Source organism: Prorops nasuta, unplaced genomic scaffold (assembly GCF_024137725.1).
Source record: "Prorops nasuta isolate Cenicafe-Biocafe unplaced genomic scaffold, Cenicafe_Pnas_1.2 PNAS00022, whole genome shotgun sequence".
Lineage (NCBI taxonomy): Eukaryota > Metazoa > Arthropoda > Insecta > Hymenoptera > Bethylidae > Prorops > Prorops nasuta.
In genome coordinates this window covers 934,073-947,051 of record NW_027116819.1, presented here as the reverse complement: position 1 = coordinate 947,051, position 12,979 = coordinate 934,073, and the positions used below count along the sequence as shown (strand labels likewise).

At 29.6% G+C, this 12,979-nt stretch overlaps 2 protein-coding genes across 5 annotated transcripts; both read right to left on the bottom strand.

Moving 5' to 3' along the window:
• Window positions 1-68: 68 nt before the first annotated feature.
• On the bottom strand, window positions 69-6,467 carry LOC136781376 (membrane metallo-endopeptidase-like 1). 3 transcript variants are annotated; one of them, XM_066740246.1, is made up of 18 exons: window positions 6,388-6,467; window positions 3,871-3,963; window positions 3,597-3,758; window positions 3,443-3,523; window positions 3,159-3,349; window positions 2,706-2,903; window positions 2,516-2,626; window positions 2,313-2,454; window positions 2,115-2,235; window positions 1,952-2,042; window positions 1,703-1,876; window positions 1,369-1,469; window positions 1,232-1,290; window positions 1,106-1,157; window positions 955-1,022; window positions 709-854; window positions 475-642; window positions 69-396 (listed from the first exon to the last, which is right to left on the bottom strand). In XM_066740246.1, exons 2-18 carry the CDS (start codon window positions 3,959-3,961, stop codon window positions 220-222), a joined length of 2,133 nt encoding a protein of 710 aa, XP_066596343.1. In that variant the 5' UTR covers window positions 3,962-3,963; window positions 6,388-6,467; the 3' UTR covers window positions 69-219. The 3 variants fall into 3 exon arrangements, with proteins under 3 accessions (XP_066596343.1, XP_066596340.1, XP_066596342.1); XM_066740243.1 differs by having other exon boundaries at window positions 3,871-3,971; window positions 6,329-6,411; XM_066740245.1 differs by having other exon boundaries at window positions 3,883-3,971; window positions 6,329-6,411.
• Window positions 6,468-6,699: 232 nt separating this feature from the next.
• On the bottom strand, window positions 6,700-12,965 carry LOC136781373 (neprilysin-11-like). 2 transcript variants are annotated; one of them, XM_066740240.1, is made up of 19 exons: window positions 12,779-12,965; window positions 11,946-12,073; window positions 11,757-11,857; window positions 11,535-11,696; window positions 11,389-11,469; window positions 11,097-11,308; window positions 10,842-11,039; window positions 10,618-10,731; window positions 10,396-10,537; window positions 10,203-10,323; window positions 10,027-10,117; window positions 8,161-8,334; window positions 7,985-8,085; window positions 7,853-7,911; window positions 7,716-7,767; window positions 7,528-7,595; window positions 7,305-7,450; window positions 7,071-7,238; window positions 6,700-6,969 (listed from the first exon to the last, which is right to left on the bottom strand). In XM_066740240.1, the coding sequence occupies exons 2-19, from the start codon at window positions 11,975-11,977 to the stop codon at window positions 6,793-6,795; spliced, it is 2,199 nt and encodes a 732-aa protein (XP_066596337.1). In that variant the 5' UTR covers window positions 11,978-12,073; window positions 12,779-12,965; the 3' UTR covers window positions 6,700-6,792. The 2 variants fall into 2 exon arrangements, with proteins under 2 accessions (XP_066596337.1, XP_066596336.1); XM_066740239.1 differs by having other exon boundaries at window positions 11,946-12,052.
• Window positions 12,966-12,979: the final 14 nt, after the last annotated feature.

Here is a 12,979-nt window from a genome sequence, read left to right as displayed (position 1 = left end):
ATTGCAGCTTAATTTATGTCAATAAAAGACACCTTCAAATGCCTCAATATTAACTTTCAAACTCCCTCAACTTTTTATAACGTACATTTTCGATTTTTTCTTTATGAAACAAAATTGGTGGAAGAAAATTAAACGATTCGTCTATTTTTTATTCAGGCATAAGTCTCGAGGAGGTATTTTCTCTAACATTTAGAATAAATTTCATATTTCTTTTGTTTTCTACAAAATTGTGCATTTTGATATTGGATTCATGGGGGCACCAGGAGGACATCCAAAAACTTCACCAAAATCCACGTTATTCTGTATAGTTCCCCAGACTCTGGCTTCGGATGTTGCATGGCAATCCTCAAGTTGTGTGGATACTTCATGTTTTGGAATTCTATGGCCACAGAAGCTCTACGAAGAAAATATTTTAATGTAGAAATTTTTATTAGGAATTTTAATTAATTTAGGTTTTAATCAAATCACACTTACAAATGCAAGTAGCATAAAGTATAATTTATCCGAATTGTAACCCTCTAACTTTATCAATCTTATATCTTTTCCACCATTTTCCTTCTTATTCTCTTTGTGAGCATTGTATCCCAATTGTCCACCAGTCGAATCAGCAATATTCTCTGACAAGGTTTTCTGTCCATTGACCTACACACATCATTAGTCCAGGAAATACTCAAATTTAAAGAGAAACTTTAATTCTTTACTACTCACACAAGGGACAGAATCTTCTGTCTCTAATTCTGGAATTGGCATTTTATTAAATTGATCCACGAAACAATCGGTTCTATGTTTATAGACCAGACGCATTCGTGGAGACCAATAATCATCGAATTGTCCATTCTTATCAAATTTGTGACCTTTCAGAGAAAAATCAATGTTTTGTAAATTTTATTTGTTTACATAACTTTGTCAGACAAAATTATTGTTAATTTTATAATAGAAAAAATTATACCCTACCATCGACATCAAAAGCGTGAGATATTTCATGGCCCAATATGCTACCATACACAGCATAATTCAGTACACTAAAATTGAATAAATTAGATTGAGCTGAAACATTGTTTATATTAGTAAATTTTTAATTTTTTTTTATTTGAATTTTTCTCACTCTGGTCTGTCAATATCGTATACTTTACGTTGTAAGAAGCCAGCTGTCATTGCTGCAAATAATTTATTAGTAATTGTATCATTTATATTTTATTAATTATATAAAAACTATTAAAAATTTATTTACTTAGTGCATTGGTTACAACATCGTAGAAACCGTTCCACGCAGTTGGCTCAACGTTCCATCTAGAAAGTAAGATTTATCAAATTTAATTTTAACTTCTCAGTTACATAATATATTTTTTTAATTATTTAAAATCTCACTCGTCTCTGTTAAAAACCTGTCGAAGTTTAGAAAATTCTTTATGTCGCTGGAATTTCTGAAGATTTATGATACTTTCGAGATAGCTCGATCCAAGTGTAAACTAAAATTATTGATCGTATATAGAGTACGACAAAAAGTGAGGATATCGAATAATGAAAAATATAATGCAACAGAATATTAAAAATAAGAATTATCTCATTAATTGAATTTGATTTGATACAAAATTTGTATTAATTATTCTGTTATTTATATTATATATTTTTCATCGTTCGAACTTTTTTTCATAGCCTTTAAAAAAGTAGTAAGAATATAATTGTTGCTAGTGAAAGTTACATTTTGGTAATAATCGTCGATATAAGTAGAAGTGTAATGATCAGGATAGCCTATAAGAGTTTTGATAGCTTCTACTTTTTCCACGGATTTTTGTGTAGTTAATGCATCCATCCAGCTGCTCTTACTAATAGCCTCTTTCGTTATCGATATAAGATGTTTGGCAAATTTTGTCGCCTGTAAACACACGTGTTACCTTTTTTCCAAAAATGTTTAATTTTAAAAAATTTTTTATTACACAGCAATCCTTACTTTCTCCTTAATGTTACCCGGAAAATATCTTTTCACGTATTCAAAAGAAATGGCCTTTTGTAAATTTAAATTATTAAAACACGTTGATTCTCTAAATTAAAGAAAAAATTTATGATCTGATAAAAAATTAATTGTAAATGCTTGAGAATTCCAGTAAAATTACCTGTTTTTTCCTGGATCTGTATATACATCTATGCTATCGTGATATTCATATTTTGCAGTGATCAATTTTTGATCACTGTATATAATCAAGGAGCGTACGAAACACCAAACCATGTAATTAGCTGTGATAAATTATTTAAAGTTTATTAAAATCTAATATCTTAAAGTCTTGATAATAAATCCTGTATATTGTTATTACCTACTGCTCGAGGATTGGTTATCTGTAAAACAGCTGGTAATTTCAAGAAGAAACCAAGGGTCAAAGTTTCTATCTTTTCAAAACTTGTAATTTCAACTCCAATTTCATTAAACAAGTATTGCATTGACTCCAGCCAATTTATCTGGAAAATAAGCAATCAGGTAATTTTAACAATTCGGAAAATTCAAATTAAATAAAAATACTTTGGCCTTTTCATGATTTCCTCCCCTTAAATCGTACAACTCTTGAAATTCCTGAATTTTCAAAAATCCATAATTCTCCTTCTTTTCTCTTTCTGTTTCTTGTACCCATATCTACTAGAAAATATTTTAACGTGATGAGAGTGGCTTTGAAAAATGTGTAAAAATTAATCATAATATTAATGCTACGCACCTTGGACAATTGTAGTTCGAAATCGACCATTTCGTTAATATCTTTCTGCAACAGAAATTGACTAAGATCTCTCAAACGATTTCGTGAAAGATGTAAAACGACATCAAGAATGTATTTCTTGTAATTTTGTATTATTTCGTTGTTCTCTCGACCTTCAAAATTTATATCGCTAGGTAATGATGGTGTAGGCTGGACAAGCTTTAAATATATAAATTATAGTTGGATTTTATCATGTGAACACGTTTTATTCTAATTCACCCAGAAAAATTGTTCATGGATTTTGACCCCATTAACAGTTATTCGTGATATCAATAAACTAAATTTATGTGTACTATGAATAATTCGAATTATTCATAATATTCAAAAATTTAGTTTATTGATATCACGAATAACTGTTAGTGGAATCACAATCTATGCAAAATTTTTCTCAGAGTTATGTGTAAAGATCTATACCATAATTATCCGAGTATCAGGCTTTTTATAATTTTGTACAATGTCCAAAGTGAATAAAGAATCATATTGTAGATTTTTCAATCTTTCCGTGACATCTGATTCCTGAAATGTTCCCATTTGAAGTATAGGCCAGCCTCCAATTTTGTTTATTTCATTTAACATCGAATTAGCACTGTCCCTATTGATAGTGGCTGAAGTATATATATGTATAGAAGTGTCAGTTCTTTTTGTGAAAAAAAAAAAACAAAACAAAAAAATATGTTGAAAGCTCTTTAAAACATTACCAAGGTCCATACAATCTCTGTATAGGTTTTTGGCTTTTCCCATAGCAGCTGTCGCTATTGCTCTAGCACCTTGTAAAATATCTACAAAAAAAAATAATAATTTTGTGCATTATGCTTTCATTATTTAATACTTTATCAGTACAAATTTCGATACCTGTAATTTGCACATTTACATTTTTGATAATTTCATCATAAAATTCAAGTAAGCTTGTAATATCAGTTCTTATTTCTTTTTCTTTCCAAGATCCACACATAAAAGTGTAAAAATCGTTGCAAGGATGTATCGAAGTGTTCATTGAAGCAATCATTTGATTTGCTGTGTATATATATATATATATATATATAAATAAATATTAAACCATTATATTAATTAAATATAAATTTAAGAATGTGTGCCTTATATTATTATTTTTTCTATATATATTTACCAATTAACGTACAGCTTTCCGAGTCGCACACTTCAAAGTTACTTGATCTTCCGGCGCATCTGACTTCATGGTCGGAGCTCTTTGCGACCATTACTAGAAGTCTAATAAAATAATATTAAGTGTAAATATTGAAAAGTGTTCCAAGTCTCCAAATAATTTGGAAATTAAGCGTTTTTGAACAAAATATTTAATAAAAAATTGTAGGTCTCGAATTATTCTATCCGCCTGTCTCAAAATTTGACCTTGTGTGTCCTCGTGGAGGTTAATTATGAAGGTCACCTTGAGTTTTTTTCTTTAAACGGAATGGTATGCTTTACACTATACAGGGTCTAACAGCAATGATGTTTTTAATTTTAACCACATATTCTTGGGACTAAACTAAGTAGAGAAGTCCTTTAGATGAGGTCCGAAAAAGCATAATTGCTGAGATAAATCAATTTTAAACCGATGAATCAGGGCTTTGATTCAACGGAAAAATTACTTTACTCTCACTTTCGTTGACAGTTCCCTTTCAAAAAACAAAAGAAGTTTGTACTTCTCTGCCGATCCGTATTGTCGTACACGCATACACACACTCACGCAACTACGCCCATTAATAATATTACCTCCTAATGTCTTACATTCCTGATCCTGGTGTTAATGACATCTATTTTCTGCTTATTTTTAAAAGGATCCTCGATAGCATTCATTTAATTGAAAAGTCTGGAGAATAATACAGCGTTATTCGTAGGTTAATTTTCAAATCGTTTTATCTTTTCGACAACGCGACATATGAACTGCTCTAAGGTAGTCAAGAAATAAGTATTATATTAAAAGAGCTATTATAAGAAATTGTATTTTTTTCCTGTTTTTGGAAATCTCACTGTTTTATCAGATTAAAGGGTTTGATGCATCATTGGAAGAGGAAAATGAGTCGAAAATTGGTTTTGAAGAAAAAGCCATAGTCTTAACTCGAAATTTCGGCCTAAGTGGAGAGCTTGAAGGATCCCTTTATGAATAAATAAGTTTTTTTTATTTTATGAAAGGACAAGCCACAAAATTAAGAATAATTTTTTGTTAATGCTGCAGATTTTTATTCATAGTCTTTGCACGCTCTTAGGTACGAGAAGATTTCAGATAAGTTAGTAAATACTTATGCTTTTCTCTTTTAAAGTTTATTACGATTTGCTTAGTGAATTGTAATATATTTCATTTGTGTGGTGACCATATCAACTTCTAGTCACTATAAACTTGAATCTGCTCTATAGCAATTGGCTAGTTTTACTGGCAAGTCCATTTAAGCAGACACTATGTAAAAAGGCAAAAACTATAGTAAATCTATGGCATAGAGACAAAATTATTCTTAATTTTGTGTATTGTTCTTTCATAAAATGAAAATAGGCTTATTTATTCGTAAAGGGATCCTTCGAGTTCTCCACTTAGGCCGAAATTTCGAGATAAGACTATGGCTTCTCTTCAAAACCAATTTTCGACTCATTTTGCTCTTCCATTGACACAGAAAACTGCTCTATCTGATAAAAGCTTGAGTGACATTTCCAAAAACAGAAAAAAAATACAGTTTCTTATAATAGCTTCTTTGATATAATGTTCGTAAGTTGCGTCACCGAAAAGATAAAACGACTTAAAAATTAATCAACGAATAACGCTGTATTATTTTCCAGACTTTTCAACTAAATGGGGGGATCCTTTTAAAAATAGACAGAAAATAGATTTCATTAGCACCAGGATCAGGAATGTAAGACATTAGGAGGTAATATTATTAATCGGCGTAGTTGCGTGAGTGTGTGTATGCGTGTACAATCAATACGAAACGACGGAGAAGTACAAACTTCTTTTGTTTTTTGAAAGGGAACTGTCAACGAAAGTGAGAGTAAAGTAATTTTTCCGTTGAATCAAAGCCCTGATTCAACGGTTTAAAATTGATTTATCTCAGCAATTATGCTTTTCCGGACCTTATAGTATAGGACTTCTCTACGTAGTTTAGTCCCAAGAATATGTGGTTAAAATTAAAAACATCATTGCTGTTACACCCTGTATATTCTTATAGTTAATCTTGAAAAATGTCTAAAAAAACTGTATGAATTCTTTGGTTTAATTATTCCATTTGTAAATTTTCATACAGTTTTGAGCCTGGTAAAAATAGTATGAGTGATTGTTACGAAAGCATATAGTCATTTATCTATTTGTACTTTCAAATCGAGAAATCTGGTGAATGCGATTGAATGAAAAAATAAATTTCACAAAAAAAAGTAAGCAATGTGTGGTAAATAAAAATAAAAATAAAAATAAAAATAAAAATAAAAATACAAACTTTTAGTTGCAAAGGAGGAATGAAGATGATGCAAAGGGTTTAACTTTGATAAACTTTTTTTGGTATTTTTATGTAGTTGCTAAATATTTATTCAATACACTACATCTTTAATTTTCTTTAAATAGTTTAAAATAAAACTGTACTTACGTAAAAATAAATAAATTTAATAACCGATTCATACTAGTGGTCTTTTTAGCTTTTCATACCCCAATCGTTTACACGGGTTTCACTATATTAATTCTCTGTGCAAATAAAAAAATTACGCTACTTTGAAACAGAAATTAATGCATGCATTATCAAAGTTTTCGTTGGGAATTACAAATAACTAATAATATACAGTTTTTATGTTAAGTGTGTAGTCAGGAATCATAGGTCGATAATGATAAGAGTTTATCATATAACATTTCCAACTGTCATTGTATTAGTAAATTTTCTTGAATAGAGTGTAAATATCTTCTATTTTGCATAATAAAATAGAAAGAAAAAAATAATTTTGCAATATAAAATCACTTATTTTATTTATTATTAATCGTAATATTCTTCATGTTTAAATTGTTACATGAGAGTTACATGAGCTGTTTTATAATATGCTCCTCGTAAGCAAATCATCATTAATAACTGGAACACTTATGTGTTGGATTCATAGGAGTATCAGGTTCACAGTTAAAAACACGTGCAAAATCTTTATGATTCGATATGCTCCCCTTAACTCTAGCTTCAGGAGTTGCGTGGCAATCTTGAAGGTGGGTTAATGCCGTACTTCTTTTCATTCTATAAGCACACAGGTACTGAAAAAAATATATTTTAATTGCAGATAAAATATAAAATTTAAATTGGATAAATTCACAATGGCGATGAATAATAAAAAAGATTTAATCGAATCACTTACTAGGGCAAATTGCATGAAGAATAATTTATCCGAATTCTTATCCAACATTCCCACCAATCGTATATCTTTAACACCAGAGGAGATTTGAAGTTCTTTGAAAGCATCGTAAGCTACTTGCAAACCAAACAAATCAGCCATGTTCTCCGATAGCGTGCGTTTCCCATCATTCTGAAAAGAAAATTACATTGGATCGAATATATGGAAAATTCAAGAAGATGGATCAATTTTACTCACGCAAACAATGTTGTCTTTATCTGATATTTCCAAAATCTCTAACTTATTGTAATAATCTACAAAACATTCAGACATTTCATCCTGCATCTTCTTTGTGGATGGTGACAACAAATCCTTTAAATGTCCATCCATATCGAACTTACGACCTTCGTTAACATTACGATGGCGTTATATCTACTGTACTTTAATTATTTTGCTTAAAAATTATTTTAATTCCACTCACCTGTCATATCGATAGCATGAAAAACTTCATGAGCTATTATGGTTCCTATTACAGCATAATTCAGTACACTGAAAAGCGAATAAGTACTTTTATAAATGTAATATAACTTTGTTGCATTATCATTTATATTATTTTGCATTAATTAAGAATTAAGTAGATATAAAGATTATTCAGAAGCTTTTTCTCACTCTGGTCTACCAATATTAAACAGTGGATATTGCAAGAAAGCAGCACTGATGACTAAAAATAATTTGTTATAAAGCTTGTTACATATTGATGTAAATTGTGGTAATTTTCTTTAAATATGTGAAAATAGTTTATTTACTGATGTTATTGGTTGTAAGTGAATATGCAGCGTACACCCATGTTGGTGGTTTATCCCATCTGAAATACAAGATGCATGGGACCATTGAATATATATCACAAGCAATATTTTTTTTATAATTTATGGTCATACTCTTTTCTGTCGTAAGGTGTAATATATTTTTCAATGTATTTCCTGTTGAGAAATTGGTGAAGATTTATCATATGTTCTAGGTAGTATGAGCCAAGTCTGAACTGATAAAATTTATCTGATTAATAAATAAGTTTAAAAATGCAGAGGGAGGAAATTGTTTAGTTAATTATAATTACACTCTTGTAGTAGTCTTCAATTGCAGGAGAGATGAATAAATCAGGATGGCCCACTAGTGGTAGAATAGCTTGTATTTTTTGAACAGTTCTCAGTTTAGATTCTGGATCCATCCAATTTATTTTACTAACAGTCTTTTCAGCAGTTCTTAAAATATGGTTAACAATTTGTTTCGACTGTAATACAATCAAAGCTTTAGCACTTTTTCTATAAAGTGGACAATTTTAAATCTTTCATATTTATAACTAAATTTACGAATCTTGGCTCTTTGTTTTTATCAGACACAAAAATATTATCCACCTATCAAGAGACACAGTAGTGTCTCGACGGCAAGTACATTGGACTGCAGTCGAGATACTAGTATATGTATACAGCAAGTTTTGGTAATTCAATTTTCAAATCAATATCATTCGTCGCATTATTAATTTAGAAATTTTATTTATGTTTTTATGTTTTGTGCATTCAAAGATCTTTCAAATGAGCCTTCAAACATGGAAATCGGTCCACGCATTCCAGACATATAGGAGCCGTATCCCCGAATTTTGAAAAAAAAAAAAAACACATAAATTCTTTCAATTTCCTCCTTCCGAGTATGTCTCACCCTGAAGTTAGTTACTCATGAGAATTATATCGATTGATTTGCGTGCACACATACACATATGTATAACTAAGGAGCAAGTAAACAAACAATTGGTAACCATGGAAAAAGTAAACAAAAAAGAGGTAACCATGGTGATAGTAAAAAAACAATCGGTAACCATGGTAAAAGTAAACAAACAATCGGTAACCATGTTAAAAGTAAACAAACAATTGGTAACCATGGTGAAAGTAAACAAACAATTGGTAAACATGGTGAAAGTAAACAAACAATTGGTAACCATGGAGAATGTAAAAAAACAATCGGTAACCATGGTGAAAGTAAACAAACAATTGGTAACCATGGTGAAAGTAAACAAACAATCGGTAACAATGGAGGAAGTGAACAAACAATCGGTAACCATGGAGGAAGTGAACAAATAATCGGTAACATATATATTGGATGGTCATATTATATTACAATGATTAAAATATTTTGAATAAAAGGTTTAGGGCTTTTATATATACATATAAAAAACTATACTTAAAAAAAATGACATAATAATTCATTAAAAGTGCATATTGGGTGGTCATATTACTCTTACAATAATAAACAAGCATTGTTCTCTGGAATGCACGATTAATTATGCACAGTTACCTGCTTTTTGTTTACTTATTGCAATCATTAAAAAACGTTGTGAGATCCCTAAAAAAACAGTCTTCGCCTGTAAAAAACGGACGGCAAATACATTTATCCTATTTTTAATATTCCAATTAAAAAACGTAATGAGATTCAATTAATGGGCAAGCTTTACACATTAGAAAAATATCCAAAAGAAAAAAAAAGTATTTGCCGGGCCAATTGTACGTAATAGCATGAAACAGCCACATTATGAAGTTGCGAGAAACGATGTTTATATTGGTAGCATTCAATACAGAGAAAACAGTTGTGGAACTATTGAGTATTTCTTTTTAAACTTCTACTTCTATTGGATAGTATTATAGGATTTAAAAATAATACCCAATGACACATTGCTCCCTCAACTGTTGTCTCTGTTAAATGCTATCATTGTAAGGTAATGACTTACGTATGAAAATTACAGGCCAGGTAAGTAACTTTATTGTTTTGAATATTTTTCTAACGTATATTAATAAAAATTCAAATATTTGCCCATTGTATCCCACTACGTTTTTTAATTGGAATATTAATAATAGGATCAATATATTTGCCGTTCGTTTTTTACAGTCGAAGACTGTTTTTTTGGGTATATATATATAGTGGAAAGACTTACTTTCTTTCTATCAGCTCCTGAAAAATGACGGTTTACGTATTCTAAAGCAATAGCCTGTTCTAAATTTAGATTCTTCAAACACACTGTCTCTCTAAATAAAAAAGATAAACACAAAAATAGAAATATAATAAAATAATTATTTTAATGTTGATTCGAACTTCTAATTTTTAAATTACCTAGGCAATTGTGCTGGATTTTTTTTAAAAGCTTTAGAATTAAATTCGTTTTTAAAATCAACTAATTTTGTATCACTGTAATCAATCAGAAAATCAACCAGACGCCATGCTATGTAATTAACTACAATAAATAATAAATTGTGAATTTAAATTTTGCTTTGATTTAATACAAGTATAAGAACTATTTAATCACTTATCGCTCGAGGTTTTGTTTTCTGTAAAATTGATGGTAATTTTTTGAAAAATTCGATATTTGTTACTGCTATTTTCTCTGATATTTTAATTTTAGTCTGCAATGATTTAAAGTAAAGCTGTATTATTTCCAGCCAGTCTATCTGCAAAAGTTATAAGCACATTGAATATTTGTACAAATTTTTATTGGTTTTTATAGATTTTCAAAAGATTCCTGTATTACCTTAGCATTTAGATGATTCTGTGCATAATAATTATACCAATTTTGAAAATCTTCAATAGTCAATAGACTGTACCTCTGGCTAATAGCCTTGCTGCCTTTCGACCATCCTGATATCTGTAAAAGGAAACAGATTAATTTGTATTAATATAATAATAATTAATAATATGCAATTTTGTGATTTTGTCATAATCAACTTTTCTCCAGTTAGTATTAATATTACTGACCTTTAGCAAATCTAGTTGGAACTCGATCATTTCATTGAGATCCTGTTCGAAATTTGGATTCGTAATACTTTTACCACTCTTTTCTCGAATATACAGAGCTACATTATGGATATATATTCTGTAATTTTTCATCACTTGGTCTTCCCAGTGACTTTCTGAAGTTATTGGTTGAGCAAAAGCTGGTTCAGGTTGATGAAGCTTTAAAGTGAAAATTTGATATTATGTACACATTCATTTTGGATAAGTAGTACTTGCCTTAATAATTCGAGAATGAGTAGGATTATCATTGGTTCCAATTTTTATATAAAACAAAAATTCAGGGTGGAAGATTTTAAAAAATTTTTTGAAAACCGATTGCCAAGATTTGGAGGAAAAAGAAAATATGGATTGCGAGCGAAGCAAAGGCCAGCCTTCGATTATTTCCAATTGCTCTTTAATCAGCTTTACTGAATTTTGATCAATAGTTCCTAAAAAATGGAAATGAAATTTTAGTTAAATGAAAAAATAAGAGATTCTATGTATTAATTAGTATTAAAAAAAAACTCACTTTTATCTATACACGATTTATATATTTCTCTAGCTTTGCTTAAAGCTTTGGTACTTCCAGGTTTTACATCTGTGAGAATATCTAAGAATAAAAATAATTTACATTCAAATTTTTACTTTAAATTTTAACGATAGAATAATAAACACCTTTGATATGGAGTTTTACTGATTTTGCTAATTTATCAAATGATGCAATTAAAAACTGATTGGAGGCAATTAGTGGTCTCTCTGTCCATGTTCCACAAATGTAACTGTAAAAGTCCTCGCAAGGATCTACCGAAGTGTTCATTGAGGCACTAAATTCTTGTGCTGCAAATATTTAATAGCAAGTTAACTGAAAACCTGTTTCTATTGTGTTTTTCACTTTACCGAGTTTTTGACAATCTCCTGAATCACAAATTTCATAACCCCTCAATTCTACGGGACAAGCAGGTTTTTTGTCAGAGCCCTTTGCAAAAGTTATTATGCACCTGTTAAATATTCGTATAATGCAAAATTAATGTAATTTTATTCACTTGTGGAGAAAATTGAAAATAAAAAATTTTTAAATTTATTTACACAAATAGTAGCAAGATTGATAATTCATCCATGATTTAGTCACTTTACGTCTATGATCCAATCGTTTTCAAAATTCTGTTTCCAAGTTGATTAAAATTTCACTTTACCTAGAATTTTTTTAATACCAGCTATTTAACATTAGTAAAACTTTTGGTGCTGTCTATGAAAACGTTTACTACAAGCTAAGCATTAATAAAATCAAATACATTTTTATTACATATATTCAAGCTGATAAATAAATTTTATGTCATTGGTATTATAGTATATTGTTTGCATTAGCAGTTTATTTTATAGTAATAAAACATGGTACGTTCGTGCACGTGTAGAATTTAATAGAAATTTAAATATTAAATATTAGTTTATTCAACAGCATGAATTATATTCATTTGAATAATAATTTTAATTCTTATCTAGAGCACAATTGTTAATACTACGTTTACTGTATATTATAGGGAAGGATGAATGTAGCTTTTTATTTAAAATAATTCCAATTAATTAGGATACTTTTATTAAGTAAGGGCTATTTTTTATGGAACATTTTCAAGGTGAATTCATGGAGGTGCTGGGTCCATACTTCAAGGCTTGTGCGAAGTTTTGATTATTTGAGAGAGTGACCTCAATTCTAGCTTCAGGAATGACGTGTTAATCAATGAGATGGATCGATAGCAATAAATTTATGGCATATGTTATAACAATATAAGTTTCATATTTTTTTAATGTTTTTAGATTATTTTCAGAAGCCAGTGAAACTATAGCTATAAGTCTAATATATGTATGTTTGTATCCTGATACGTTGTTGAAAACAAAAAAATAAAAAATTAAACCGTACTCACTCAACTGAAGATATATATCATGACAATGGATCATTCACGAAAATAAATCGGTTTGAAAATTGGGACGGTCAAACTTGCTGTATAAGTTACACGGTAGCGTCGGCTCTACTGTTATATGTACTTGCCTTCGAGACACTACTGTGTCTCTTGATATATACATATGAAAATATTCATAATTCCAATTCACTTTTCATTCCGTCC

Coding starts and splice junctions, on each gene's coding strand:
- LOC136781376 (XM_066740243.1), bottom strand. CDS start 6,360: ATGAATCGGTTATTAAATTTATTTATTTTTAC. Junction 2,455..2,515: donor GAAATCATGAAAAGGCCAAA/GTATTTTTATTT, acceptor CTTATTTTCCAG/ATAAATTGGCTGGAGTCAAT. Junction 397..474: donor ACTTTATGCTACTTGCATTT/GTAAGTGTGATT, acceptor TTTTCTTCGTAG/AGCTTCTGTGGCCATAGAAT.
- LOC136781373 (XM_066740240.1), bottom strand. CDS start 11,977: ATGGATGAATTATCAATCTTGCTACTATTTGT. Junction 11,697..11,756: donor AGGAGATTGTCAAAAACTCG/GTAAAGTGAAAA, acceptor AAATATTTGCAG/CACAAGAATTTAGTGCCTCA. Junction 10,732..10,841: donor TCCAACTAGATTTGCTAAAG/GTCAGTAATATT, acceptor TTCCTTTTACAG/ATATCAGGATGGTCGAAAGG.